The 26,460-nt window shown below is 41.0% G+C and overlaps 1 protein-coding gene across 3 annotated transcripts in view; it reads right to left on the bottom strand.

The window, feature by feature from the left end:
- The window catches only part of DIS3L2 (DIS3 like 3'-5' exoribonuclease 2), a 193,088-nt gene that overhangs the window by 145,596 nt on the left and 21,032 nt on the right, over positions 1–26,460 (bottom strand). For all 3 annotated transcript variants that reach the window (XM_074834087.1, XM_074834088.1, XM_074834089.1), the window contains 2 exons: positions 22,154–22,207; positions 17,905–18,006 (listed from right to left, as the gene is read on the bottom strand). In XM_074834087.1, the coding sequence (XP_074690188.1) occupies positions 17,905–18,006; positions 22,154–22,207 (156 nt within the window). The remainder of the gene's footprint in view (positions 1–17,904; positions 18,007–22,153; positions 22,208–26,460) is intronic.

Genomic DNA, 26,460 nt, shown 5'->3' with positions numbered 1-26,460 from the left:
TTCCTGCTGGAAGGCAAGGAAATGCCCACTGAAGGCACAGCTTCCACACAACGCCACGTCTGACAAAATACATCCTTTCCAGGGTTATTTGTTTTCCAGTTGTGCTCAGTTGCCCCAGTCAGAACCAGGGACACACCATGCTGAGTACACTGCACCAAAATATATACGTTATTAATGCTCAACAGAACTTTTAGGAAGTTTCTATTAAAGACAAAATGCATCAACAGGAGAGAATAGATGAGAACAAGAAGATTACACAGAGATTGCCTTTGAAAGGAGCCCATCTTAATGAAAGTTAAAGCAAACTAGCAGCCCAAGGTGTAGCAAAGATGCTTCTTGAAACAGATGAGTGATGCTCAGCATTTTGCTGAGGACTTATACTGCTGCAGGGTTTTCTCTCCTTCTAGTGAAAACAATCAGTATCACCAGGTTTCCTTTTGAAATGGCAGCAGGGAAACAACTGCTGGCATTTGCGTCATATGAATCAGCTTACATTACTTAGTGACGAATCTTATTAAAAAGCAAGCACCTCAAGTGAAATGTCTATAGCTCAGTTTGCTTGCATTTACCTTTAGCAACATGGTATGCTTCATTAAATTTTGAAGCAGTGTTTATTAGAAGAGTAAAACACATCAGCACCCTCCAACAGGCTTCTCAGCTTATTTTCATGACGTCAATATTCAGGTTTATTTAATCCAGTGAAAATATACATCGATTAAACACGGTCTCAGAGCATCTCCTGCAGCACTGAAAAATGCAGTAAATAGAAATGGCATATTTTTACTTCTTTCCTTCAGAATAAGATTTACCATTACCATAAACAAGGTGTATCTCACCTTTGCAACCAGCAACTTAAAAAGCCTCTCCCTGCAGTGAGCACTGGGAAGGACTGGCCACCACAGAGTTCCCTGCTTCTTGATGCCAGGTGCCCCCTGATCTGTTTTTCCTGCCTGGCAATGAATGTTGTTTTATCAAAAGGTTTTTCACAGAATGAATCAAAAGTTAAGCTCAACTGTTATAACTCAATTTAAAATTTAATGCAGGGCAAGGGACTAACACTGGAGGGCTTCTGTTGTATTACTTCTCTACGAGCTGAGTACCACTAATAAGAGATCTCAGTGTATACTTCTCCTCTGTAACCTCAACTTACAAAGCAGTCCAGGTTTTCCTGCCCTCTCGAAATTCATTAAAAAGCCTTATTTGAGCTGAGATTTTGTATACAAGTTTTCTGCCAAGAACAAATTTTTACAACTGAGTTTTAAGCTCCTTTAAAAAAAAAAATCCAGAAATTTATAATGGAAATACTGACAGTGCCCATAATCACAAGTACAGAAACATTATTGCGATAGGCAGTTCATATCCCATCCAAAAAGAAAAGCTGGTCTCTCAACCAAATTCCACGTTTGTTCTGTAACAATGGCCAGTTATGAGATCAGTAAAAACAGGTGCAAACAAAAAGTACTGGGGATTTAAACACTGATGATGGCTGCATAAAGCCATCACCTTGGTCATTAAACTCTGATTGTGCAAGATTTTTTTTTCAGAAAGTCTTGAACTTCTTTATAACTCATTTCTCCTGTGCAAATTCTTCTCCTAGTGGTCATCACAGGCTAACTTTGCAAATCTTTGAATCATGCTTCCAAATCCTAACAGTTTGACCATTTCCAGAAACTATTAATATACTGATTTATCCTCAGTTTTGTCAATTTTATCTCTTGGTACAGTCTGATGAAGCCCACCACCATACGTGTGCAGCTCAGACAGTCACACAAAAGCCAGCTATTCCCTGCTGACAGACTAAAGCACTGCCCTATGACTTGCCATCAGTTCTCCCCTCTGCCTCAAGATAAACTTTGTGTTCCAGTAAGAAATGGATGGCTGCACACTGTAACAAATTGAATCTTGCAGGCTATGCAAAAGCAGTGATGAGCTACCTCTGACACTGCCTGGAAGAATTATACCTCAAACAGAAAGAATAAGTGTCCATCTGTAGCAATATACTCCTCTTAATATTCTGAACACACTTCTGATTCTCTTAACAAATATACAGTAAACACCGTAATGCAAAGTAGAAATACAAGAAAAATGATGCACTTGGTTGTGTTAAAGATATATAAGGCTGAGGTGCTAATGGGCCACATGGGGAAGCACCACAGTATCAAGTGTTAACCCCATTCAACACTCTCACAAATTGAATCTGAGAATGGCAAAATTCAGAAGCACGGCTCAAAAACACGTGACTGTGAACTAGCCTTGACACCTGCTTATGTCATTAATAAAATATTTAATATATGAAGAACACTAGATCTCCAAAAGTGCCTTAACCAGCGCGGAAACATGTCAGTCATCCAACAAGAACTCTCACTTCAACACTGGAAATTACAGAACAAGGAAATCAAATCAAATCTTTACAAGGTAGCCTGTTCAAGCCCTAAGTCTGGACTATGCTACCTGCAAACATTCATTCCTAAGAACTACAGATTGCTAGTCCTTTTTACTAGAAAGGAAGGGAGTATCTCCCTTGCAGTACATTGTGTACAATTATTCAACTTCGAGACAGGCAGCTACACTGGGCTTTCAATATGCTCATTAAATAATCCCAGTAAAATCAAAGCTGTTTCATACAGATCTGCTGAACTCAAAGCAATCTTCACTTGTTCAATCTTTCCCTCTGGGTAGAAGTATGGGATGACATTTAACAATTTTCCTTACCTGGAATAAGTTATTTCAAGAATATCTACAAAGGTAAACTGTAATACAGTAAATGTGTTAATGATAAATTGTTTAAGCAACTTGACAAAAGAAAGAAGGCGAATTCACACACAGCAAAAAGGCAGGCTACTCTGGAAAACTGAGGAGAAAGTAAATTTGCATCCATTACAATTATTTATGTATCATTTAATTAAGCTGTTTTCACAAGAAACATTTCTTAAGAGGTCTTGAGAAGTATATTCCTGAAACTCCACAAGTGACAGAACTTAATCTCAGCTCCACTTCATCACAGGAAGGTTTGGAAAGCAGCCTCTGGGAACAGTACGGCCACTCTGCAACTCACCAACTGAGTTTATGTTTATCTTGTAAAAAAAAGAAAAAGCCCTTTCATACACACACACTTTTAAGATAACAGGATTTTCTTCACAGCTTCAAGTTAGGCACTGAAGTACTTTGTTATGATTAGTTTTATCATGCTGAATCCAAATGCTCCGGATTATTAATCAACTCTTCTGACAGGTCTCCAATAATGAAACACACCATGCAGCTAACAATGACTAACCATTCATCTTAAGTTGATAAAACAGAAAAGGAAAATGGGCAAGTTCTCAGATCCTACCCAGGCAGCCCACAGCTTTAGGAAACCCCTTCCATTTGCTTTCTCACCAGCAAAACCATGTATTCGTTGGCTTTGACATGGCAAACTTCCTGCTTGCCAGCTCCCATTCTACCCCTAGATGACAGCTACCACATCAAAGACTATTAGTACCCAAAGTACCTACGAGAGCTGAGGACATGTGAAAAGCAAGTTAAACATTGAGTCCTCCACTTCCTTTTTGCTTAATACCTCTTTAAATTCTCTGCTTTGTTTTGAAATGTCTGTTCACCCTTCAAGCTATTTTGCTGGTTTACCATGGACCATGCTACACCTATGCCATAACACCATTATCAGAAGAAGAAACCACTTCACGTAGCAGTTTGTTCTCGGGCTGCTGAGGATCCAAATTCAAATCCCACCTCTCCATTTGGGACTCAAAGTCACCACTTCCATCTCCACAGTTTGGCTACACTGGGCCCTGGCACTGGAGGATGGAAGATGTGTAGCAAGTAAGTGAAGGAGATAACACAGGGGTAGAGATGGGCCATGTGAAGTGTTGAAGCATGCACACACTCTCCCACTTCAGTTTGCCTGTTCTCGCCCACAGGCTACTGAATAAAGTACTTTATAACCCCTAAGGCCCCCAATTATACAGCACTGAGAGAAGTCAAATGACACCAGAAGGTTGTACCTTGGGCACTGGGAGTGACTACAGTTCTTGCTTAAGCAATTAGAACAAGCTAGGGAATACTTGCTCCATACCCTGCAACACCCCCCTGCACACACGTGCTGCTCGGTGGCTTCAGCAGCTCCACAGGCACTGTGCTAGAGCAGCACCCCCAGAAACCTAGGTCCCCCTTCACCGCCCTTTTCTGAAGTTAAAGCTTTGGCTGCATGCTGCAGATGATTAAATGGCTTTTACAGTCCCTGATCCAAAACAAATTAAAAGGGATACAAGTCCAAAAACATCTGGTGATAAGCATTTGTTCACGGTGAAACAATTAAACGGAAGGATTTGTCTTGTTAAACATACAAAAGGTTATCGATAACCTACCAGTTCACAGCATGTCTTCCAGCTCCAGGGAGGGACTGGTTCCCACTCCATAACAACGCACCTGTGCTGCCAGCCATGAGCAGACATGGCCAGTCACCTCCACCAAAGGCATCCCTCCTCTAAGGAGCACATTCAAACCCCCTGAGAAAGGCCTCTGTAGAACAAAGGCTATCTGCAATGCAAACTTGACTTCAAACCAAGTACGTGATCAAACCTGCTTCCTTGTAAAATCTTAATAGGACACCACCATAATAAAATTAAGCAAGTTATTCAATTCTTAACTAATAATTTTCTTTCTAATTTGACCACATTGTAAAGTTGTATTAAAACCTCCCAGAAGTTATTTTACTGCACATGCACATGAGTACAATTAAAATGTTCTACCCAAGCTCTACAATATGAATGGTTTTCATAATTTCTTAACAGAATATTGCTTTCTTTACCCAGCACAGTCAATACACCCCCAATTTATTAAACCATTACTCTAGGCTAGTCAAAAATAAAGCCAGTACTTCAAAAACTGGACAAAAAACAGTTTCCAATCTCACACCATTCAACTGTATGCCTCTTATTTAATCCTCTCATGACTTTATGACCTGCTCCCACCAAATTCCACTTCAAACGACGCTGAAGAAAGCTATGAATCTGTAATCGAAAGATGCAACTTGAACATTTAATAGCTTCAAAACTGTCAACAATAAGCCAGGATCAGCAAGCTCTAAAAGCCCTGAGACCTGACCTAAAAGAAAAACAGAAAGTTGCTATGGTGCTTTGAAATTAGGGGTCAAGGTAAATTAATACACAAATCAGTCTCACTACAGACACTGTTCTCACCTGTATAAATATTTTGCAGCAAGGCATATAAAACATATGGATATTGCAACAGAGGTACAGTGAAACAAGAATGCTATGGCCCCCCATACAAAAAGTAGTCTGTCTTATTTTTCTTTAATGATAAAACACAGAACTTTTAGAAGTGTAAGTTACTGCAGCATATTAGCTTGAAACCTTGCAAGCTACAGTTCATGTAACTATGCATTACTTGGGAATTTAAACTGCTCTTGTTCCTTTTGAACAGTCAAAAATTGCCACACAAATATCAATGTACTCTTCACCTCCACAGGGAGTGGCTCATTCCTGTCTAACATGCCAACAACCACTCAAGATGAAGTTTCCCCATCGCTGGCCTAACAAGCTCATCTATCATATCAAAACTGTCACGTGCACTTGTATGATTTACTAGATTCTAAAGGTATTCACTTCTAATGAATATTTGCTTTTCCAAAGCAACTCCCAAAAGTTTAAACATATCCTGAAGACTCTGGGTTTTTCCTTTTCTTTTCTCCTCTCCTAGCCAAGTGGAAGCACACATGTCAAGTTTTCATCCTGGAGCCATCAGCTGCAAATCTTCATCCGAAGAGAAAATTCTTCAAATAAGTCCTTCCACAGGTACAACAACATGAAATGAAACCATTTCAACACACAGTATTTTACTTAAATTTGAGAAAAATCACTGACTTACCAAATTTTGCCCATAAAACACCAACTTCAAAACAAACCTCTAAAGTCAGTTTTCTGCTCAAAACAAGTTTTACTATAGACCTGCACTCAATTCTCTAAGCTTGAAACACAGAAAGGTTGACTAACCTCAACTTTAATGACAGTGTTTACATAAGCATAAATAACCTGTAATGTGTAATGCATTAAGGCTTGATTTAAACCTTCTTCAGTGAAAATTTTTAAAAAATCATCTCTTTCTGTCTGTATTCACTTTCGTTTATCAAAGACACATAAACTGGAATCCTCTATTCTCAACACACTCATTTATTCTGTATTTACTTCTGCACAGTGAGAATATCAGGAAGACCATGCTGGAAAAATCTGACAGGTTTTAGGTATAATTTTTTTCACAACGATGTATCAAAGATAATTAATGCTTGGGGTGGGGGCCAATATTTTTATTGTAAAGAAAAGCTAATATATACCTGGTAAAGAAATAAAGGAAGCTTCCCCTGGTACATCTTGGGAAAGAGCAAAGGTTTTGCTAAACTCACATTATTTTCATTTCAGAGCTGAGGGGATGCGACATGGGCAGGAAGATATTTATTCTGATGCTGTTCTGACTGACCGTGGAAAATAAAGAGACTTGACAAATCTTGAAAGGTGGCAGCAACTAATAAAGCAGCACCTGTGGCAAATTTATAATTCAATGTTGATGTTTTTCATCACTTTTTTTATATCATAATCCTATAATGTACAGTACATCCAGACATGGACTCAGCTGGAAAAACACTTCACACTAAAAATGGTCAACACAGTTTAAACAAAGAGCATTTCCTTGGGTTTCTTACTAGCCAGGACATAGGAACCATGCTATACACCTCCTCACATCTGCAAAGGGAAAGAGATTTTCTTTAATAAACACAAGGGCAGAGCGCTGCTCATTACAGTCAAATATTTGCTCTCATCCTGGTCCCTCACCTCACCCAAGTGACATGGATCAACCTACCATGGAGCAACCAGCTACTTTTATATAAGAAGTTAAGGTTGAGGCAAGGTGCAGGGCATGGCATTCGGGCCATGAGGAGGGGTAGGAGGGAGTACACCCAGCCTGCTGAGCAACAGAGGTGTTGAGGCAAGTCAATGAAGACAAAAGGATCCGGATGTGAAATATCCGAAGGAAGAGTATTTGACAAATACTTAGTGCTTTCTTAAGTAATCGATCCTTAGCTGGTGAAACCACAGTGTTTAATCAGAGAGGGTGATATGCCAGTGTTGGGAGCTCTATTTCCTAATACCACAAAAGCCCTGCACAAAGAGTTATGTATATTTTGTTGTCTGTCATTTTGTACATCGCCCTTCCCTCAAGCACTGGTCCTCAGAACGAATTATACATTGTTATAGGAGATTAGTTTAACTGCAGATTTTTTTTTTTTATTTTTTTCTTTCTTTCACAAAGCACTTAACAGAAATCAGTGCTTGGGAACTGGAGCTCCGAAGCACAGTCTAACAGTTTATTTATGATCATAGCAACTAATTGTTCAAAGACAAGCCTCGGGCCCCAGGACCATTCCCATGTCACTGAAGTTGGCTGCTGCAGTGATGTGCCACTCATCCCCAAGAAACCAGTTAACTTGCTTAAGTGGCTTTGCTGGCGCAGGAGGGCAGACAGCTGAATAACTGACCACTGGATAATGCTGACTTCTTCAGTGACAAAAAGACAATGGTGAAAAAAAAAAAAAAATCTATTTTGACATGTGGTAGTGGTTTTGTTAGCAAAAAGTCTGCCCAAGGTCTCAGTCAGCTCATAGGAAATTACTGTATAGACGGAGACACTGCCCTGACAAGGCCAGCCTTCCCCTCCCAGCCTTTCCTTTATTTGACAGTGACGGCTGCCACCACACCTAGTCTTGGGGCTCCGTTATATCTTAACCACTGATAGGAGTCACCCCATGGGAAAGTAGGATGGTGGGACTAAAATGATGTCAGGTACCATGAAGAACATTTTCCTTTTTTGCTTTACAAACTTTTGAACCTTACAAGAGGGGAGCCATCCGCTTCTATGCCTTTTTTTTTTTCCTGCAAACGAATTTTAACAATGCATATCCTGCCAGGAAACGTTACCATGCATTAGTGATAAAGCATTACATAAAAAGGTAAATTAAGTTTCCAAGACGCGAATCTGAGCTGATAAAACATATTATATCCACAGTTCAACAACCGTGCAGAGAAAAAAAAGAATAAACAGCTTAAGAGAAAGCTTCGAGAATATGGGGGGAAAAACAGGAAGAGTAGATAAAGTAATGCCATGCTGCCAAAACACTGCTCAGACTATGCATGAAGCATAGCTACCAAACTACATCAGATTAAACTAGTGGCCATCCATTAACCTTGGGTATGTCTACATGGTACAACAGAGACCCAAAGAGGTGACTCAAGCACCACATGGCTTGCCAACACAGCACTCACCCATGGCATTAGACCCCCTGCCCAGCTAGATAAATAATCTAGAGCCAGACGAGCCATTTATTCTCACCCAGGGGTGGCAGCAGTGGTGATGCTGGGCAGCAACAGTACAGGAGGCAGCAACTCTGCTCCCAGCTGGGTGACACAGCCGGGCACAGTCACCAGAAAGGATGGTGCGTTCCCTCTGGATACTGCTCTAATATGGAGATACTGAAAGTAATTAGCAGGGAGGCCACAGGCTCTCTCTCTAACACCAGCAAGCCAATTATACATTTAAGGGACAACTGTGAGACAATGGCTGGATGTAAAGGCATTCACAAACCTCCACAGTTGCTGGGTTGCTTCGCCAAAAGCATGAGCCTAAAGGTCAGGGGATGGTACTTGGTTAGAAAGAGACTGTGTTGAAATGGGCAGTCGGGCTGTGCAGGGTGTGGGTCCCGCAGCATCATCAGACGCAGCTGGGCTCTGCCCAGATTTGTTATGGATGGGACCCTTTGGAAAGGATGCTTGTCACCAGACAAGCTCTCATCCTCGTGGTGAAGGGAGAAGAGCTGCAAGAACAAACCTGAGCCAGACCATCACAGCAGTTGTTACTACAAGGAGCTACAGCTACAGACCTGAACTGCACAGAAAATTTAAAAAAAAAAAATAATCAGGCAACCTGACATAAAAAGGGATGATAAAACCCTGGAGGAAATTCACTTTACTGGAAAAAAATCAAGAGGGCATAGAGGTGAGTTACCTGGCTACTGTACTTAAGGCTTTTACCAGAATTCCCCACCCCAGCCCTCTGAACAGTCACTAGTCAGGGACAAAGAGAAGCTGCTGAGATAATCCTCCCACTTCACAGAGCTCCTCAGGACTTTCCCCAGACAGCACCAACCTGGCAAACACGATGCTATGAGGGATTTAAAGAAACTACAGGAAAAGAGATGCCAATTTCTATAGAGCTTACAAACAAAAGTAGCCAACGCTCATTCCAACAAACAAACAAAATGCAAGGAGAACAAGAACAGAAGGATGTCCTGGCAGCTAGCTAATTAGCAAAAGCATTACAGTCAGGACTTCCAAGCACCAACAAGAACTAAGCAGGATGTACACCTTTATGCAGGATTTTTTTCAGACAGAACAGAGAATGATGTCTGAGGAATTCTTTGCCAGTCACTTTTTGCAACCAAAATCACAAGTGCTAATTAGACCATGCCAAGTCTTCATTTTCACACTTCCAAAGCTGCTCAATTAAAAGTATGTGTTTTGGTACTGCTGTTTCAAAATAATTTAGACAAAGCTAAAAATAAAGAAATGCTTCAACCCCAGGAGGTGATACAGCTGAGGACGGATGAATCATCAGCATACTCAAAACCTAAAAAACTCATAAGAGCCATAGACAGACCCACTTTCATGAAACAGCTATTGCCTGACATGACAGAACACAGAAAACAAAAATAAACCAACAGAAACAGTGAGAAAGCAAGGAAACATACAAATAGGCCTGCCTTTTTTGGCAGTTAGTAGATCAGCACTCTATCCTGCAGTATTTTCCTAGAGTCATTAGCAACACTTTTTAAAAAGCCTCCAGGTAGTTAAGGCTGGGACAAAAACTGGAAAGTGCTGATAGAATCTGGGACCTTCAAAAACTCACACCAGTTGTCTTATCGGTGAGCGCATGCTGAGAAATGATGTCAAGTATGCAACTACTGAAGCAGTGAGGAATTTGTGGGAAAAGATAATCAGGAGGAATTTTAATTTATCCTTCAGTGTTTTGAATGGCACCTCTTAAATAAGAAACTTGATTGAAAGCATCACTTGCAATTCTTCAAGATGTTGTAGAAAGAGATGTTGCCACAGTTACAAGTTCCACAGCATTGATTTGTATGTTGATTGGGTGAAGGATAATACCAAGTAGCAAGCAGGTAAGACTTCTTATGTTAGCAGTGTTAAGAAAACTGTTATTGATACATATAAACCACTGGCCACCTTCCACTGTGTGTTAGTGCACCAAGAATAGACTCATTCCCAGTTCTTGCAATGTACCTAGCAGTTAGGACATTAGCTTCAGAAATTTGAAGAGAAGGGAATCCCCTCACAGCAAATAATGCCAAAAAGCTATGACAGGAGGGAGTGGTAGGCCAGGAAGATCTCCTCAACCTGGCTACACTTTGCCTCACCTGGAGGAAGACACAGGAACAGTGTTTGGGATAAGGCACAACACCCTGGCCCTTTGAAGCTGGCGGCACACTGATTCAAAACCTAACAATTAGACTTCAGACAACTTTATCTTAGATAGTTACAAATTACCTTATGTCAACAACAAATTTAAGGCATCCCATTCTTGATGACAAATACCTTCCATATCTCCAAGAACCACGTGGTTTTAAATGAGGTCTTGCCCCAAAGAACCTGTTGTAGAAAAATCCCTGTCACTCCTCCAGCTGCTGTAATTCTTCATTTACATATCACCTCTATTTTAGATTCCTTGTCCCTCTGATTTATGGCTTTAAGAAAAATAAACATGAGTTAAGGAAATAAAGGAAAAGAGTTAATGAGCAAACCTTAGTAGCTTTGACCACATGTAAATACTGCAGCCAATTGTTTCTCTGCCAGCCGATAACGAGAACAAGCATGCAAATAGATACGTAGCACTTTTCCTTTTCTTCAGAACTTAGGACATGATCCAAAACCACCTCACCTAGGAACTTTAAAGATTTACAGCTTTTTAATGTCGTAGTAGCTCTTCATTTCTTCAGCTATCAAGCTAAGTTAGGGGTACAATCTCCTCAGAAAAAACCATAATATAACATTCATTGTACAAATATTAGGCCAGATGGGACTTTTATCATCAGTACACTTTATTTAAGCTTATTTCTAATTATGTGGAGCTGAAAAAAACCCAGACTACTGAAAATCTGGACAGTCTTTCAAGAAAGCATTTATAAAAAGTTAAGTGAATTTAATGTGTGTGACATTCCAAAAACCAATCCCATCACAACAACAGGTATCCTGACTCTCTCTTATAAGGTGCGGGCTCCAAATACTCATGTGATATCATCAAGTAAGTCTCCAAACCGGCAAAAAGCAAACAGTTCTAAGAAATACTAATTCCACAGGAACCAAAGACTAAGAAAAGTCCAAAATGATAGTGGTTATATAAGAGACTGGATTAAGAATAATCTACTGTGATGTGTGCATATTTACAGAAGACTTGGAATAATAGAGTTTAAAACAATCACTTGAAGAAAAGTTAGTTGTTAAAGGAAACAATTTGCTGTACTAGATTATATTCATGTGACCAAGAAAAAGAAATGAGCAGGAACAGAGATCAGGTATTAGATGTTGGCTTGACTCCTATTCTAAAGTAAGATCAGATGCCCCCACGACCACCTCCTTCCATTCAAGATGTAGCTCTTCCAGGAGTATGCACTGAAATTTAGTGGTATCTCACACAGCCTGAAGTCACCCCCATAATACGGGGCTTATCTGCCATTTCTCTACTGGGGATATAACAACTGATCACGTGTGAGATGAATGATTATTTAACGCTTGACTGTTCACCTAAGGGTAACGTTTTTATCTTATTCTGCATCTGTGCAGCCAAACCACATCTGCAGTGTAACTCTGCACTGGGAGGACAGGATGCAGGCAGTCAATAAAAAGAAGTTTGCCTTCCTACCTAACTAAACAATTTGTCTTTCAATATCACTCTTACCCAGCACAGAAGGAGGAAGAATAAAAAGGACATTAGATTGTTCAAAAACTCTGTACCTTTCTTGTGATTTTATTATTTGGGATCCTGGGTTTGGTTTTCCGATCAGAGAGACTGAGGCAGGTATTGACAGGAAAGGTCCTTCTCAGGAAGGTAAGGTTGCTTTCAACATCTAAAAAGCTGGTATTTGCACTTCCTTGTTTTACACATCCGGAGGAGGCAAGGGATGAAACAGCACTGGGTCACAGCAATCTCACATAACACAGATCATTATAGTCATTTTATCATTATATACCATAAAAAGCATGCCAGGTCTTGCTATTAAACCTCACTGTGTTAAGACGTTGGTTGATTCACTTCAAGTGATGTTTGATTAACAAAACGTGAAAACAACATCTGCAAGAAGAGCAAATTTAATGCCACATATGTCTTAGTGAACACCACTTCCTATTTTCTCAGCTTTTTTGCTATCAAAAATATTGATAGTTTGGAGCTAAGCAAAGCCTGGGAAGAGCCATGCCAGCTCACAGCGAAGGTCCATCAGGGCCAGCAGTGTGGAACAACGTGTGGCCATCCAGAGAATAGCACAATCAGAAAGTAAGCATGTAATGAAGCTTCCCCAGATTCCACCAATTTGTGGTTTGGGGATTTTCCGAGATCGGGTGGGGAGTGCAGACACATGCGTGCGACCATCAACTTACAGCCCTCACTGTAAAGTCTACAGCAAAACAAATTAAAAAAAACAACTACCCTTCCTCCCTACAGCATCCATCAACCTTTCAGATTTGCTAGGGCTCTGCTTTTCTGGACATCTTCCTAGCTGGCTTCTTAGGCTTCCCACTTTACTCCTGGATATCATGAATTACACTTGAATGTTTCTAGCGTGCCAGAACACTTACTATTTCAATAATGGCTTCTCCAGAACTTTTTTTTTATTATTATGAATGTAATGTTTCCAAACAACATTCTTGATTGTTAGACTCAAACAGTATTGCTGTGATAACCCTCTAAGAACCCTATCTCCTCCTGAGTTACTGTTATCCTTAAATTAGCTGGGAGATTTTGAGAAGAAACTGACTCTCAGAAGAATTTGGTTGAAATTAATCATTATTCAACAGGGCAAATCCAAAGCTAGCATCCCCTCTGGACAACTAATGGTTCATAGGTTTTCACCAACAGTTGGAGGCAGTGACTTGCCAGGATACATAGTTCTGTTCAAACTATAAATGGTGATATTTGTGATGTCTGCTTGAATCAAATTGTTCCTTCTCTGTGTTTGTTCGTAATTATGCCAACAACAGTCACAGCTGGGAAAAGTGAATTGTAGTTTATGTCTTCTGTACAGAAAGTGTTTAAATATTTATCTCTGATGTATGGCTCTAGAAGAGGCAGCTCTAAGATCTCTTGCTGCACTGTATTGCATTTGACACCTCAGTGTTGAACAGAACATGTGCTTTCGTGAGCTATAAAGAACTACTATTTCTATCATTTTCAGACACTTCATGACTAAAATACTGGATCCATTATCCTATTATCCAGCAAGACACACTGTACGTAAATGAACAGTTCTACATCCTTGGCCTCAGAGACCTTCTGACAAGATCAAAAGAATCAGCTGAAAATAGTGCAAAGGAGCACTTTAACGTGAACAGGAAATGATTCATGAAACAACAACAAAAGATAGAACTTGCAAGCACTGATCTCTGAGCAACTGGCAGATCAATCTGTCATTATTTTATGTACATTATTTTATGTACATATATAATTGTTTTAATATACCACTGCTGAAAGCAGGCTGCAGAACCAGAGATCTGTCCTGCATGCTGTAGCAAACAACAGGGGGTTGGACCCCAAAATTCCTTTCAGGCCGTTCTGAGCAGCAAAAAGTCCTCGTCTGGGTACTATTTTCAGACTAAGACTCTAAAATTTCAGCCATAGCATGCAATGCGTGAGACGGTTGTCATGAAAAACATTCCACATTATAAACTACTACTCTAAAAGCACCAGAGATTGGGCCAGGAATCCAAGCCCCAAGTGATATCAAATGACTACTTATGCTATTTCCTTCCACCAAAGAAATTATATCTTACAAGAAAAACCAAAACAGATATCTGAAATTAAACAAATTCTGTCTGGCAATTAAGCAGACAGTAAAAGAGAAAAAAGAGGTTGTGAGGAAAGATGGGTTAGGTTTATCCTTTATACTGACATGCTGCTTCTCTCCTTGATGAGCCTGAGAAATATTGCTATAATCATCATATCAACCTTTTTTTGCCTTCCAGTAATTATGCCACTGTATAACTGAAGCTCCTGAAATTGATGTAAGCACAACTCCATAAAATATAATAAGAACCCATGGGTGGAAGTTAAAGTAGTGAAAATCAGTCAAGAAATAAAGCACCGTTTTTCTTCTTCATCAGAATAACTGACAAGGACTGAGATAAATCCTCTGTCACTGGCTATTTTTTATCATGACGTTCTTCCAGAAGATGAAGGCACAGATTTGGGGAAGCCCTACAGCTTGAGGTAAGAAGGGGACAGTCTAGCTAACTGCAATGATACTCTGACTTCATTCACCAAGAGTAGGTTAAGTACCTGGAAAAACAGTCTAAGTCAAATACCTTACTTTGCAAAAGCTAAATATTTGAAAGTTACCATAGCACCTCAATATTCCCAAGATGTAACACAAGAGGACAGAAGGGAACTTCTGAAATACAGCCTTCAAATGTGGTCACTGCAGCACATGCCCCTGGCAGGAAGCCGATGGCCACCTTCTTCAGGAGCACAAGACAACAAATTTTGGGGACAAAATGTCTCTCCCTCAAGCCAGTGATGCCACACTGAAATTGTTGGCCCTTGATCAGAACTAATAGTAAGCACAAAAATATGAACTGACAAACTGATCATCGCTGAACAGCAAGCAGCTGTCCCAGAGGATGTATGAACAAACAGAGCTTTAAGACCAGGCAGAATAAGCACAGGGAGGACCATGGTAGCTCATCCAAGCACTTGATGTACATGCTGGGAAGGACATGATGTTGAGAAATTCAAGCCTGATAAATTTCCCACCGCTGAGCCAGGAAGTGGAGGGCTGGAGGAAGAAAATATTGCTGTCCCTCTCAAGAAGGTATTACTTAAAGTATAACCACACATGTAGAGTATTTCACCATCCCCTTACATTTCACTGTGGCATTTATGTCTGTGTGTAAGGCATCACCGTTACAGGCTCAGCAAAACACAATATATCCCTGGAGTAACTGCTCTCCAGCTGGTGTTTTTCTGTCACAGGCAAAGACTGACTCACTGGGTACAGGGCAGCTCCTAACTTTCTCAACTCTTCAAGCAAACACACAGATTTCCCTATTCAAAATTCATAGTTTTACCAGTTACAGGTTTTCCCCATTCCTCCCATTTACACACATAAACTGAACCAAGGCTCCAGCTAAGTCAACTCCTGCCATTACTGGGATGAGCATTACACTGTGACTTTGCATGGCAGCAACCACCTGCACTAGCAACAGGCACATCTTCCCTCAGAGCATCCAGAGGCCATCCAGGGTGCTTGAAAATAAGAAGGCACAGACCTATCACATTGCTGTAACAGCAACCTTGTCTTGTGCAAGACACTGGTTTACTAGCAAAAAACCCAGCTCAGTCCTCGCTGGAGCACAGACTAATGGGCTGGGAATAGTGAACCATAAAAATGATCAGCACGCACATCTCAGTCCTAACAAACCAATATGTACAGAGCCTGTAAAATCTCCTCTGAGAGCATCAGTTATACCATACATCTGATTTACATTTTTCAATGAAATAATTGAAGCTGTTCAGCTTGTTCCAAAGACCCAACGGGAAGGAGAAAACCCTCAAGACACCTATGTGGCAGCTTTGCAGCAGCATGAGACTAAACAAATGGAAAAACCTAAAATAGGTTGCGACAGTTTATCATTAATCAGTATGAATTACTTGGCAGAATGCAGTATCTTTCAGTGCAACTTAGTGGCACCTTTCCCAAAGAACTAATACAAACACGAGCGCATAGCAAGAGATTCAGGGAGCAGGGGAAAAGGGATGTCATCACTGATTAAGTTGCTGATGGCAAGAAACAAAAAAATGAGACTACATAGGGCAGCACCTGTGTGGCTGAAAAACATGACTGGCATGTTCCAGCTACTTCATTTGGCAAGGTTAAATTCACCACGGAAGAATCACAATCATACTACAAAACACTGAAGTCTTCTGAATTGCCTCCTTGCAGTCAGACACCACTTCTCCAGCAGTTCTATATTTTCTAGCATTTGCCCAGGACAGGGAGAAACTGAACCCTTTCTCTTGTATTCATAAAAGAACATTACTGTTGAACATATGAAGGTATGAGGATATAAGAGAGAGAGAGAGGCGTTATCTTTGCTTAGAGCCAGATAGATATAAATGGAAAACCGCAGACAAAGCTTCCAGCTCAGGCAACCTCTATCAAGCCTACAAAGAAGCCCTTGTGCTGGCAGGTCCTGGCAACGGATCTAAGCACCCAAGCTATTCCATTTTTCCAACTATATGATATAGTCTAATGCAAAAGATTATGTATATGGATTTGGTGATCCAAACACATAGTAATCACCACAGCTTTAGTGAACTCTGATTTGGACTCTTGAACAGCTATCAAAGAAATTTTGCTTTGACCCTCAAAATTGGTTCTCAGAGGTTACGTAGATAGCAGCAGACCTCTTTCCTATACTCGTATATGGATATACCTGCAATACATTAGATTCCACTTATGATTGCCTTTTGCATAAGGTAGTTTTGCATTTACCTGTGTCAATAAATACTTATGTTGTTTACTTATTTTATGCATTGCTATTAGATTTAAACAGAGAATAGAAGGTTCAGCAAATGACCACACTAAAGACCTTGCATCTGCAAGCCTAAAAACACATAACTTCAAACAAAGACAGGCAGAGAAGGTAGCTAGAGTGAGTAAAAAGCACCAGGCCAAAGTAATTCAAGACCAGTCCCCACCTTGCTGGAATCACCCTCATTATTACTTTTCTCCAAAAGATATACAATAGTTTTTAAATTCTCAAGAAGAGTTCAAAAACCATGTTTGGAAAACAATTTGTGGCAGTTCTGTCATGCTAAAATTGCTAACTGTAGCTTACATCGACCAGCAGCTAGAGAAAAGGAGTAAGAACTTTCATTGCATAGCAGTGTTAAAAGATAAACCTGCAAACAAGATAAAATTATCCAGATGTTTGAAAGGACTTTGAGTTTGATCAGTAAAAGAAAAAACACCCAGAAAGAGTGATCTTAGTGGAATTCTCAGACATGAAAATGAAAAATGGATTGTCCCACATTTGCATTGCTCCAATAATTTCACACAGTCTTCATTCATGTAAAGAACGGTATTACCACAAAATCTGGAGCTGTGACAAGATAAATTTTCCACGGACTGAGGACCCACAAATTAGCGAGAGTTAATCATTACTAAAGCTTTGTCAACAGCACTTGTCAAACGCATGAGCAATTGCAAACACCTACATAGAGCTATCCAATACCACAGCATGAAGACAGCTATATGACAGATATCAAAAATCACCTCTGACAACCACACTTCGAACCAGCCTTGTTGTCAGACTTCTCCATACAGTGATAGGGAAGGCCATTCCATGTAAAGAGTGAGGTTTCAACACTTTAGGCATCACTTCTTCCAAATGTTGTAATGGATAAAGCGTTTTAATCTACAGCAGCATAAACGGTAATTTAGCTAATCTGATTTGTAGGAAATTCTCTATTCTCTGTCTCAGGCCCTAAGTTTAGCGAAGAAAACAGTAATAAGCTCTTCTGTCAAATCACAGAAAAATATACAGAACTGACCTTCCATTGCTCCTTGGGAAGCAGTTTCACTACCACGATGTCACCATTCAGGGCTCTGTTGCGAGCAACCACTCCATCAATAAAGATATCACGAGTCCCATCCTAGTCAAAGAGGAAGAAAAATAAATGCCAGACCCAAACATATTAAATTACAGTTGTTATGAGGTTTAAAACACTGTCAACAAAAAAGACACACACCCTGGTGAGACAAACATCCTGCAGTTGTGCACAAAAATGAAACAGATTCACCATATGCCCTTCAACATGCAGTATCTTTCAGCAAATAAACTCCTTTGTATGTATGTGCCAGCACAGTAGTTCCACACTATTTATTCAAGACAGAGCCAAGCCCTCAAGATGTATTGTCTGCAAGCTCTGCTCAGTTCCTCTACAGTTACTCTTGGGAATGGGTAGAGAGTTTTCTGCAGTCACAGCTCTTCACACATTCAGTTCTCAACTCAGGCACTCAAAGCTATTGTTCAGAACATGTTTACAAGACAGTCTCTGCGAAGTGCCCCGTGCAGAGCTGGATGCTGCTCTCCTGGTGAGATGGGAAAGCAGGGACACGCAGCTCCGGGATCAGCAGGTCAGTCCGTGAAGGTTGCCTGAAGAGTGGCTGGGGATGCAATCTCTTTTTTTTCAAATGAGTTAACACCATATATTCTGCATTTGGCACAACTAATGCTAGAAGAGATTCCAAAAAGTGATGGCTACAGATGCCAACTGCAAGTCAGAAGATCTTTTACTGTAACAGACACGCTAGGACACCTTCTCTCAATGCTCTGGGTTAACATCCTTGCACAAGAGCCTCTACTAACTGTACACACTAGGATTATCCATCCCAGACATGTTTGGCATTCAGCTAATCTAGATTTAGTTTAGATTTTCTTCATGGGGTGAATAAAGATGAAGTTTCCTGAAGATGCCAACACAAAAGTTTTCGTTTTTAAAGAACTGCCAGTTTTGTCCATTTTTTGGCTAATTATTGACAGTGCTCTTGCTGCTTTCATTTGTTTCCCTATAATTCAGTATATGAAAGATTCCATGTGTCTGTTTACAGTACCACAAACATGTCAATGTGAGCATTTCATATGAACATGAGCAGCCAACATAGTTTTTCTAGAGAGCTAACTTTGTATAGTTTTGAGGTACAAAGAAAGAGGATGAGTTTCTGTAGATTAGTACTTCATTATCATTCAATGAAAAAAACAGCCTCACAAGAATTAAAATCGTAATCACAACTTTAGTCGCTTCTCAGATACACACTCCTGAGTCTCATATGCTTGAGTAAATCCAATCAGAACTACCAGTGTGCTCAGTCTCCAAGAAAAACTTCTTTTATAACCTGAAAACATGAAGCCCTAATATCACATAAATATCTTACTCTGCTTAGATACCAAAACAATAAAACGGCAGAACCCTGCCATGATGTGAAACTAAGGCTGTCCTCCAAGAGACCAAATTACTCTTAGAAAGAAAAGCAGCAGCAGCTCAACAGCTGTGTGAAAGCTGCCTCCCATGACAAGATGCAGAAAAATTGCAAAGCCTCTTGGACCAACATAATTCAAATTGGAAACTGTTCTTTTCAAAAAGCCAGATTTTTTACACATGGTCTTATTCCTCATTTCTCCCCACACTCTCCCTTCTGCCCCAGCTCTTTACCTAAATCCACTACATACATAAAAAGAAAAGTTCAAAGCCACTTTTTAAAGAAAATGCCTGCTTTTTTTGTCTGTACCGGTAGCTGCTCTGCACCGCAGGACACAGGTTGGCATTTATGATAATTTGCTTGTTCTACGCTTTTTTCCTTCTCTCCTCTCCAAGAAAACACAAGGCAGATCCTTTCTCCCACCCCCTGTAAAGGTGCCTGTGTCACACCATCTAGTTAAAGCTGCATCTCCACACTCTGCAAGAGTCTTGTCTTGAATTGCAGCCAGTCACTCTCATCCCAAACAATACACCCCTATATCTAAACACACACTTATACATGTGGATGCACACCTATTTTACAGCCGTTAATTTCAATGCCTGCAACAAAGCTGTAATTAGGAAATTGTTGGGAGTTTTGGTTTTGTCTCCAAAAAGAAACATTGCTGTATCTTGAGCTCCAGGCTCATGCGAACTTATGTACTTCCAAGAACACTTGTTCATCCCACTTTTTCCTTCAGCATCCCCTACTCTGCACAGCTGGCACTTCAGATTACTAATGCAATTACAATGGCACCAAATCACAACAGAACACAATCACTTGCAAAGTCTCAGCTGTCCCCAGGGTGCATATACTGTGTTAGCCACAACAGCTTCAAGACTTCTGCAGCCCTCTCCAGGGAGCACAGGGCTTTTACTGCTTCATGGCCACCTGTGAGTAACACTGGCAGTGCTCTCTATCCCCCTCTGACAAGAGGGAGATCTGCAGTGCTTTCATCTGCTCTGGAAGTGTCTGCCACAAGCACAGCACAGCCACAGACACTCCATCACTCACGCTCAGCAGTATCATCCTTCACATTGACAATGCCATTGTTTCAAACCTCACTACTGTGTGCAGGGAAGACACGAGATGCGAAGCAGAGATTTAAATGCTCAGGTCAGTTCTCTGGGTAGCTTTCAATAGAAAGATCCCGGGCCTTCCCCTCAAGTCTTCATGCAACAATGAGACAAGCAGACAGAGCACATCTGCAGCAAGAAAAACCCTGGGACTCGTGGTGTTAGAAGGTGAACAGCTGTTGCATTTGAACTCCATGAAGCCATAGCCAAGTCAGAGCTGAGGAGAAAGGAGTACAGTGCCCTAGTCAACAGCAGGAAAGAAAGGGTGATTTTTCACGGCTGCAGGTCTTGCAGCATCTGGTAACGACGGCAAGTCCTGCAGAACATGAAGGCTGCAAACCCTCCATTATGGCAAATAATGTTATGCGGAGGATAAGCTTCCTAAAGCACCTGTCTTAAGGACTATGTCCACACCAGTCAAGAGTCTTCTTCATCCAGGTCTTGATTCTGCTTGTTATCAGGGACAAGGTTAGTTCTGGTATTCAGCTCCACAAAGGGCAGAAAAGTAGAAAGATAGCTGAGATAACAACCTCAGCTAGCCCTCCTTAATGTATGTATTCCTCCATGCAGAACCCCGAGCAATCACAAAAGCTGGGCACTAGGGGTGATTAGGGGTAAAGCTTCACATAAAATTAACCTCATGTGAGTAGTTGGATTTCTCATTTAACCTTGCATTTTGTAATTTCAGAGAATATGTTTAATAGCTTACACCTACCACACCTACAAGGACACCTGGTAAAAGAAGGATCACAGTTCCTTTCACACAGTGCTTGCTCTACTGATGTACCAGACAGCTGCTCTGCACTTCTTCCTCTAGTTAATCTTAATCTAATTTGTGCACCTCTGACCTTCTTCACCCCTGTAACGCCAGCCTCCTCTAACAAAGCAGACTCCAAAACATTATTCCAAATCAACAACATGAATTGACAATGCCACGAACTTCAAGGCTTTCAATCCAAGCCCCAAAACAATAGCGCTGTCAGTAGCAGGGACAACAGTTAGTGTTTCACTGTCTCAGGACAGGCTCTGCCTTCTCTCCCCCACACCAACAAAACATTTCAATATGAAATTCTCACTGACAGTAACATTTTGACCAAGTCAGTTCCAGATAAAAAGCCTTGGCTATGCCAGCTGTGAGGTCACCTTCCCTACTGGAAGTCGCTGAAATTGCAAGAGCCCTTCTTTTCTGTCAAAATAAGGGAAGAGAGAAGAGGCACAAGCCAGTCCCATGTGACAGAAGCACATCCCAAGCCAACCAAGATACAGTTCGCGCAAAAGCGGGCACATGAAAAGGAATCACGCATATTATTTCTGGAATGGCTTTTCAAATTAGCTCATGCAGCAGATTGAAAATGGGAGCATATTTGTTTAGGGAAGATTAACTTAAATCAGTGGAAAATCTATAAAACCTCTGCAGCCATAAACCAAGGGTTTCCAATTACGCTATCTGGTGGTCCTCAAACCTGACTTCAGCTGGCCTCCGTGGGACCCAGTAGTATCCCCAATTTCAGCACAAGCTAAGTAAGTAGTTCTTTGAGGTATGAAAATGCAGGATTTGTTTGGGAATATTTGATTTAAAAGAAAATCCAGATCATGTTCATTTATTCCAACTCATTCACCTCAGAGTGACCTTTCATGCACAGCATAACTCCTATCTAAATTCACCTTTACTTATGAACTTAAAGCATTATAAAATTACACTTACTGGAGATGGAATGAAGGCTTCATGGTACTTCTTAGGATTTATTCTCAAGGGTCCCTTAAAAAAAGAGAAGGAGAAAGATTATGCCTGAATCTTATTAATTTTATATAACATCAGTTAAATTAGAGAGCTGTGGGTAATATATCTACTGTGAAACATGAGAGATACATCTAAATTTCCATTATACATTTCAAGTCCTGACAACTTAGCATCTGAGCAATTTCAAGCCAAAAGGCAGTTTCATGATAGGCTTAAACTGATCTACTGCAGTCTGTCATCGAAGAGGTGTTGAATCATTAGTTGTTGCTGCTACTGGGTGAACTGAGGATCCAAGCCCTCCTGTTCCCTTCACACATTTTCTGCTGAGCATCCACCAACTTCGTCAACAGACAGACAAGAGAAACAATTTGTTTTGCTCTGTTTTGGAAAGGCAGAATGTTGGGTTTGCTTATTTTGGAGGGCAGGAGGAAAGAGGAAAAGCTGACCTGCTGAGCTTGCATGGCAGCAGGTATCAGCCTTATAGGGCTCTGGCTGCTTAGGCTGTTCCTGCAAACAGACAGTAGCAGTAATGCTGTGATAAAGAACATTTCCAAAGAAGAATCAGAAGGATTTTCCAAAAACAAACATTTAAAGTCTACAGGATTAAATTCTGTTTAACATGTTTAAAGTCAAACTATCTTAAAAACGTTTGAAACTCCATGGTCTATCTATTTCTGCTTTGTTATCTGCCATCTCAAAGCTCAAGTCACCTGCAACAAATTCATATCACCCCTCGAAAGTAAACCAACCAGTCTTGCTGCTTGCGCCCAGGTCCATCCAAGAGAAAGGGAGAGCCAACCAAGAACTTACAGGCTAGGCAACAGGGACGTTCCTATCCCAAGAGGGTCCTGGGAATTGTGATTTGGGTGACTGCAGTTAAAACTGACAGCATTTGATTCTTATGGAAATACAACTAGGTATCTGTCTTCAGACAGGCTTCTGCTTTGGGCTGAAACTTTAAAATTTTCTCCACTTGTGTATTGAAATAACGTTGGCCAATTTGTTATACGAACAGATTCCATCTGTTTGCACTTCTGTGTTAAGCAATCATAGGAACCTCTCACAGGAATTGCTTCCTTAAAAATTTACTGCAGCATATAATTTTTTTATGTATTCTGGGAAACACTCAGACAATAGGAAAATAAAGCCGATTACATGTGAAAGTTTTGCTGCCTTGAAGAAGAATTTGCAGATTTATGAAGGTTTTCCATTGTTTTTATTTGCTTAAGTTTGGAAATACCAGCACCATATATTCTATATTCTTTAGGAATTATTTGAATACTTTGCTGCGATGTCTTATTTTGTGCCTTATGTAACTAGTATTAACAAGCACACTAGCCACATGGCAGGCACAACCCAGGACAACAGCACGAAAACAAAGACAACCCACTGGGAGCAGCCCTGGGGATACTTTATGCTTAGGCAAAGTGAGAGCTAACTTGCTGTCATCAGCCTCTATTAGCACTGGTACCCAGGATGGAAAACTCTCAATGGTCTTTTTTCTCTCCTTATTTCCCAGAACCAGCCATCCAAACCAATATGCTGTTAGTAAAGGAAGCTGCTACAGAAAGAAAGGAAAAAATGAAAAGGGATGGTTGCTCTGCTTGAAACAAGTCAAACAATTCCCATACCAGCATCTACCCACCAGCACAAAGCAGATGAGGGGATATCCTGTGTTACTCTGCGGAATCCCCTTGAATAGTTTGGGACAGCTGTCAATCAGCCAGGTGCAAATGCCAATTATGCGCGTGAAAAATCAGGTTTTGTGTCTATGGCCCAGAAGGCGCCAGAGCGGTTACATGCACATGGATGCCCAGCTCCAGCAAACACACAGACGAGCAAAGTGTTACCATGTTTACAGTGCAGCGCGTTTCTCTACATTTTATACGCACTACCTAATTATGATCAGCATTAGAATTCTTACGTCAAGCAGCATTAAAATACTTCAGCTCTTTCCTTTAAGCAAGGAACTCCCAAAATTTATCTTAGAAAGCAGATGGGCCCTATTATCTGTGCCTATGAAAATCCTATTTACAATGTTGTACATTTCACGCTGTGATATCATATCTGGAACCAGTCACTCTCCCCATCTGCAACGAACAACTGTTCTCATATGTGTATTAGGGGGTGAGGATCTGGCTGCAGAGTCTCATGATGTCACACTAATGTATTATTTTACAATAGCTTGTAAATAATAGCTGCTATATTTATCAGTGTTTTTATGTCAGTAGGGCCTTTGTTTTGAAAGGGAAGAGAAAGGTTTGCAGGAAGGTTTCTAAAACACTTTGTGATGATTTAAGTCAGTTCACACATACTTGCCAAAAAAAGTTTCTAACCTTATTGAGCTTCCCTAGCAAGGTACAAATGGGTCATGATTTCTCAAGTTGCTCTGCTAGAATCAGAGCAGGCACTACTCAGACTAAACTTCAAGCATCTCAAATCAAGCAGTTTATAACAGCTACCATAATACATATGCCTAGATTCGTTTGTATGTACGAAACACCAAAAAAACTCAGGGTTCAAGTATCTGCTTGCTACCCAGTCCACCTTTGAAAAAAACAATCCATGAAAATCAGGGAAACCCCAGCCTTCATACACACAAAAGAACAGCTTTTCAAGGAAAAACACCCTCTTAACGGCAAAGCAGGCTCTGCACCTCTGTATGCTGCGCGCTCTCACTCTGCCTGACCCCAGCAGCCCTGCAGGGAGGGTCTGGGAGATGCTGGAGGCGTGGAGCAGACATGAGTTTCTGGCTGGTGCTTCGCGAGATGATTATGGTCCTTTGGGTCAATGTTCCTTAATACATAACCTGACTTCATCTGTTGTGTATAGTCAACACCATCCGCTTACGTAACTACGCAGAAGTTATTCAATCTTGTTTGCCTTCAGACCAGCCGATGTGATTCCAACCAATCTGATATGCTTGGTGTTTGCTCACTGCAGACAGTTTTACGGGTGGGGAAGTGGGAAGCCTACACACTCTTAAGCGCCTGAGCTTAGATCCCGTTTCTTGTGGAAGGACATTTCCGCACATGTCACATAGTTAAACAAATCCAGGAATCCCGCAGGGCACACTTCTTCATGCTACCTATCAAAAACTGAGTTATGACAGATACAATACCAGAAGCCATTAAGACTAATATTATTGACAGACGTCAGCACCCATAAAGATAGCACTGCTGTTCTTCCTGATCTAGGACTGCTCAATCTTCATAGCACTCGTGTTTTATCTGAGCGATCTCCACGTCTGCCAGTAGTTTCCGTGGGTTGGGCTTTCAGGAGCATTTACTTGCATAGCTGCATTGCCAGGGTCCAGCAACATCCTCAGAGTTCATGGTAGGGTCTTTTCTCTCTAGATCTCTCAAGTTCTCACACAAATACATGCAGATCCAGTGTTTCCAGGATGCTCCAGGGGATGGCCCCTGCTCAGAGAATCATGCTTCTTCAGACTATTGGTTTGCTCTTTTCTTCCACAGGCTCTTATGGAGCATTTTTGCAGGTTACCATACCAGACCAATGCCCTGCTTTTGGGGATTAACACAACAGGTATTTGTTCATTATGTCTCTTATCATTGTACAGAATAGTGCTGAATATTTGTCAATTCACTAAAGTAGTTTTCAGGATCTTGCCTATCCTGGTTGAGACTGCAATGATGACTGGTCTTGCTGAGATCATAAGGATGAATGAGCTGAAGATGAGAGATACTGAGCTGGGATGCCCATGACCTGACACTCAGCCCTAAATGATTAAATCCAGCTTCTACAGCCTCAATTGTTTCCCTGAGATGTGGAACTGGATAAAAGGAAAACAGACACAGCCTAAGAAAGCACATATGATTCCTCCAGTTACGCAGCACATGACCTGGAGTAGACACTACGCATTTACAAGAATTAGGGAGTCTCTCGCCAGAGAGCATGCAATCACAGCTCCTCTGGGACTCGGCATTTCAATGGGATTCTCAGGTAGTAGTCATAGTCTGATGTGCCTCATCTGCAGCTGCACTCGACCTCATAGGCAGTCTACACACACTGCACTTAATGATATCAAGCTGTGTTACCAAAAACAGGTGCCAAAAACCTCCTGAAGGTAAGGCAGAAGCCTTAGTTGCTGCCACATGCCACTGCAGCCACGGGGGGGAAGTCCCAGCTTGAGGATCCCATTTTTTCCCTCATCATTTGCTTCCCATTGTGGATGTCTATGACGGTCTTTAAAAAGGCACTGGCCTAAGGTCTGGGCAGCACAGTGGACCACTCTGATCATCAGCAAGGAT

Source organism: Strix aluco, chromosome 9 (assembly GCF_031877795.1).
Source record: "Strix aluco isolate bStrAlu1 chromosome 9, bStrAlu1.hap1, whole genome shotgun sequence".
Taxonomy (NCBI): domain Eukaryota; kingdom Metazoa; phylum Chordata; class Aves; order Strigiformes; family Strigidae; genus Strix; species Strix aluco.
This window is presented reverse-complemented; position numbering and strand designations above follow the sequence as displayed.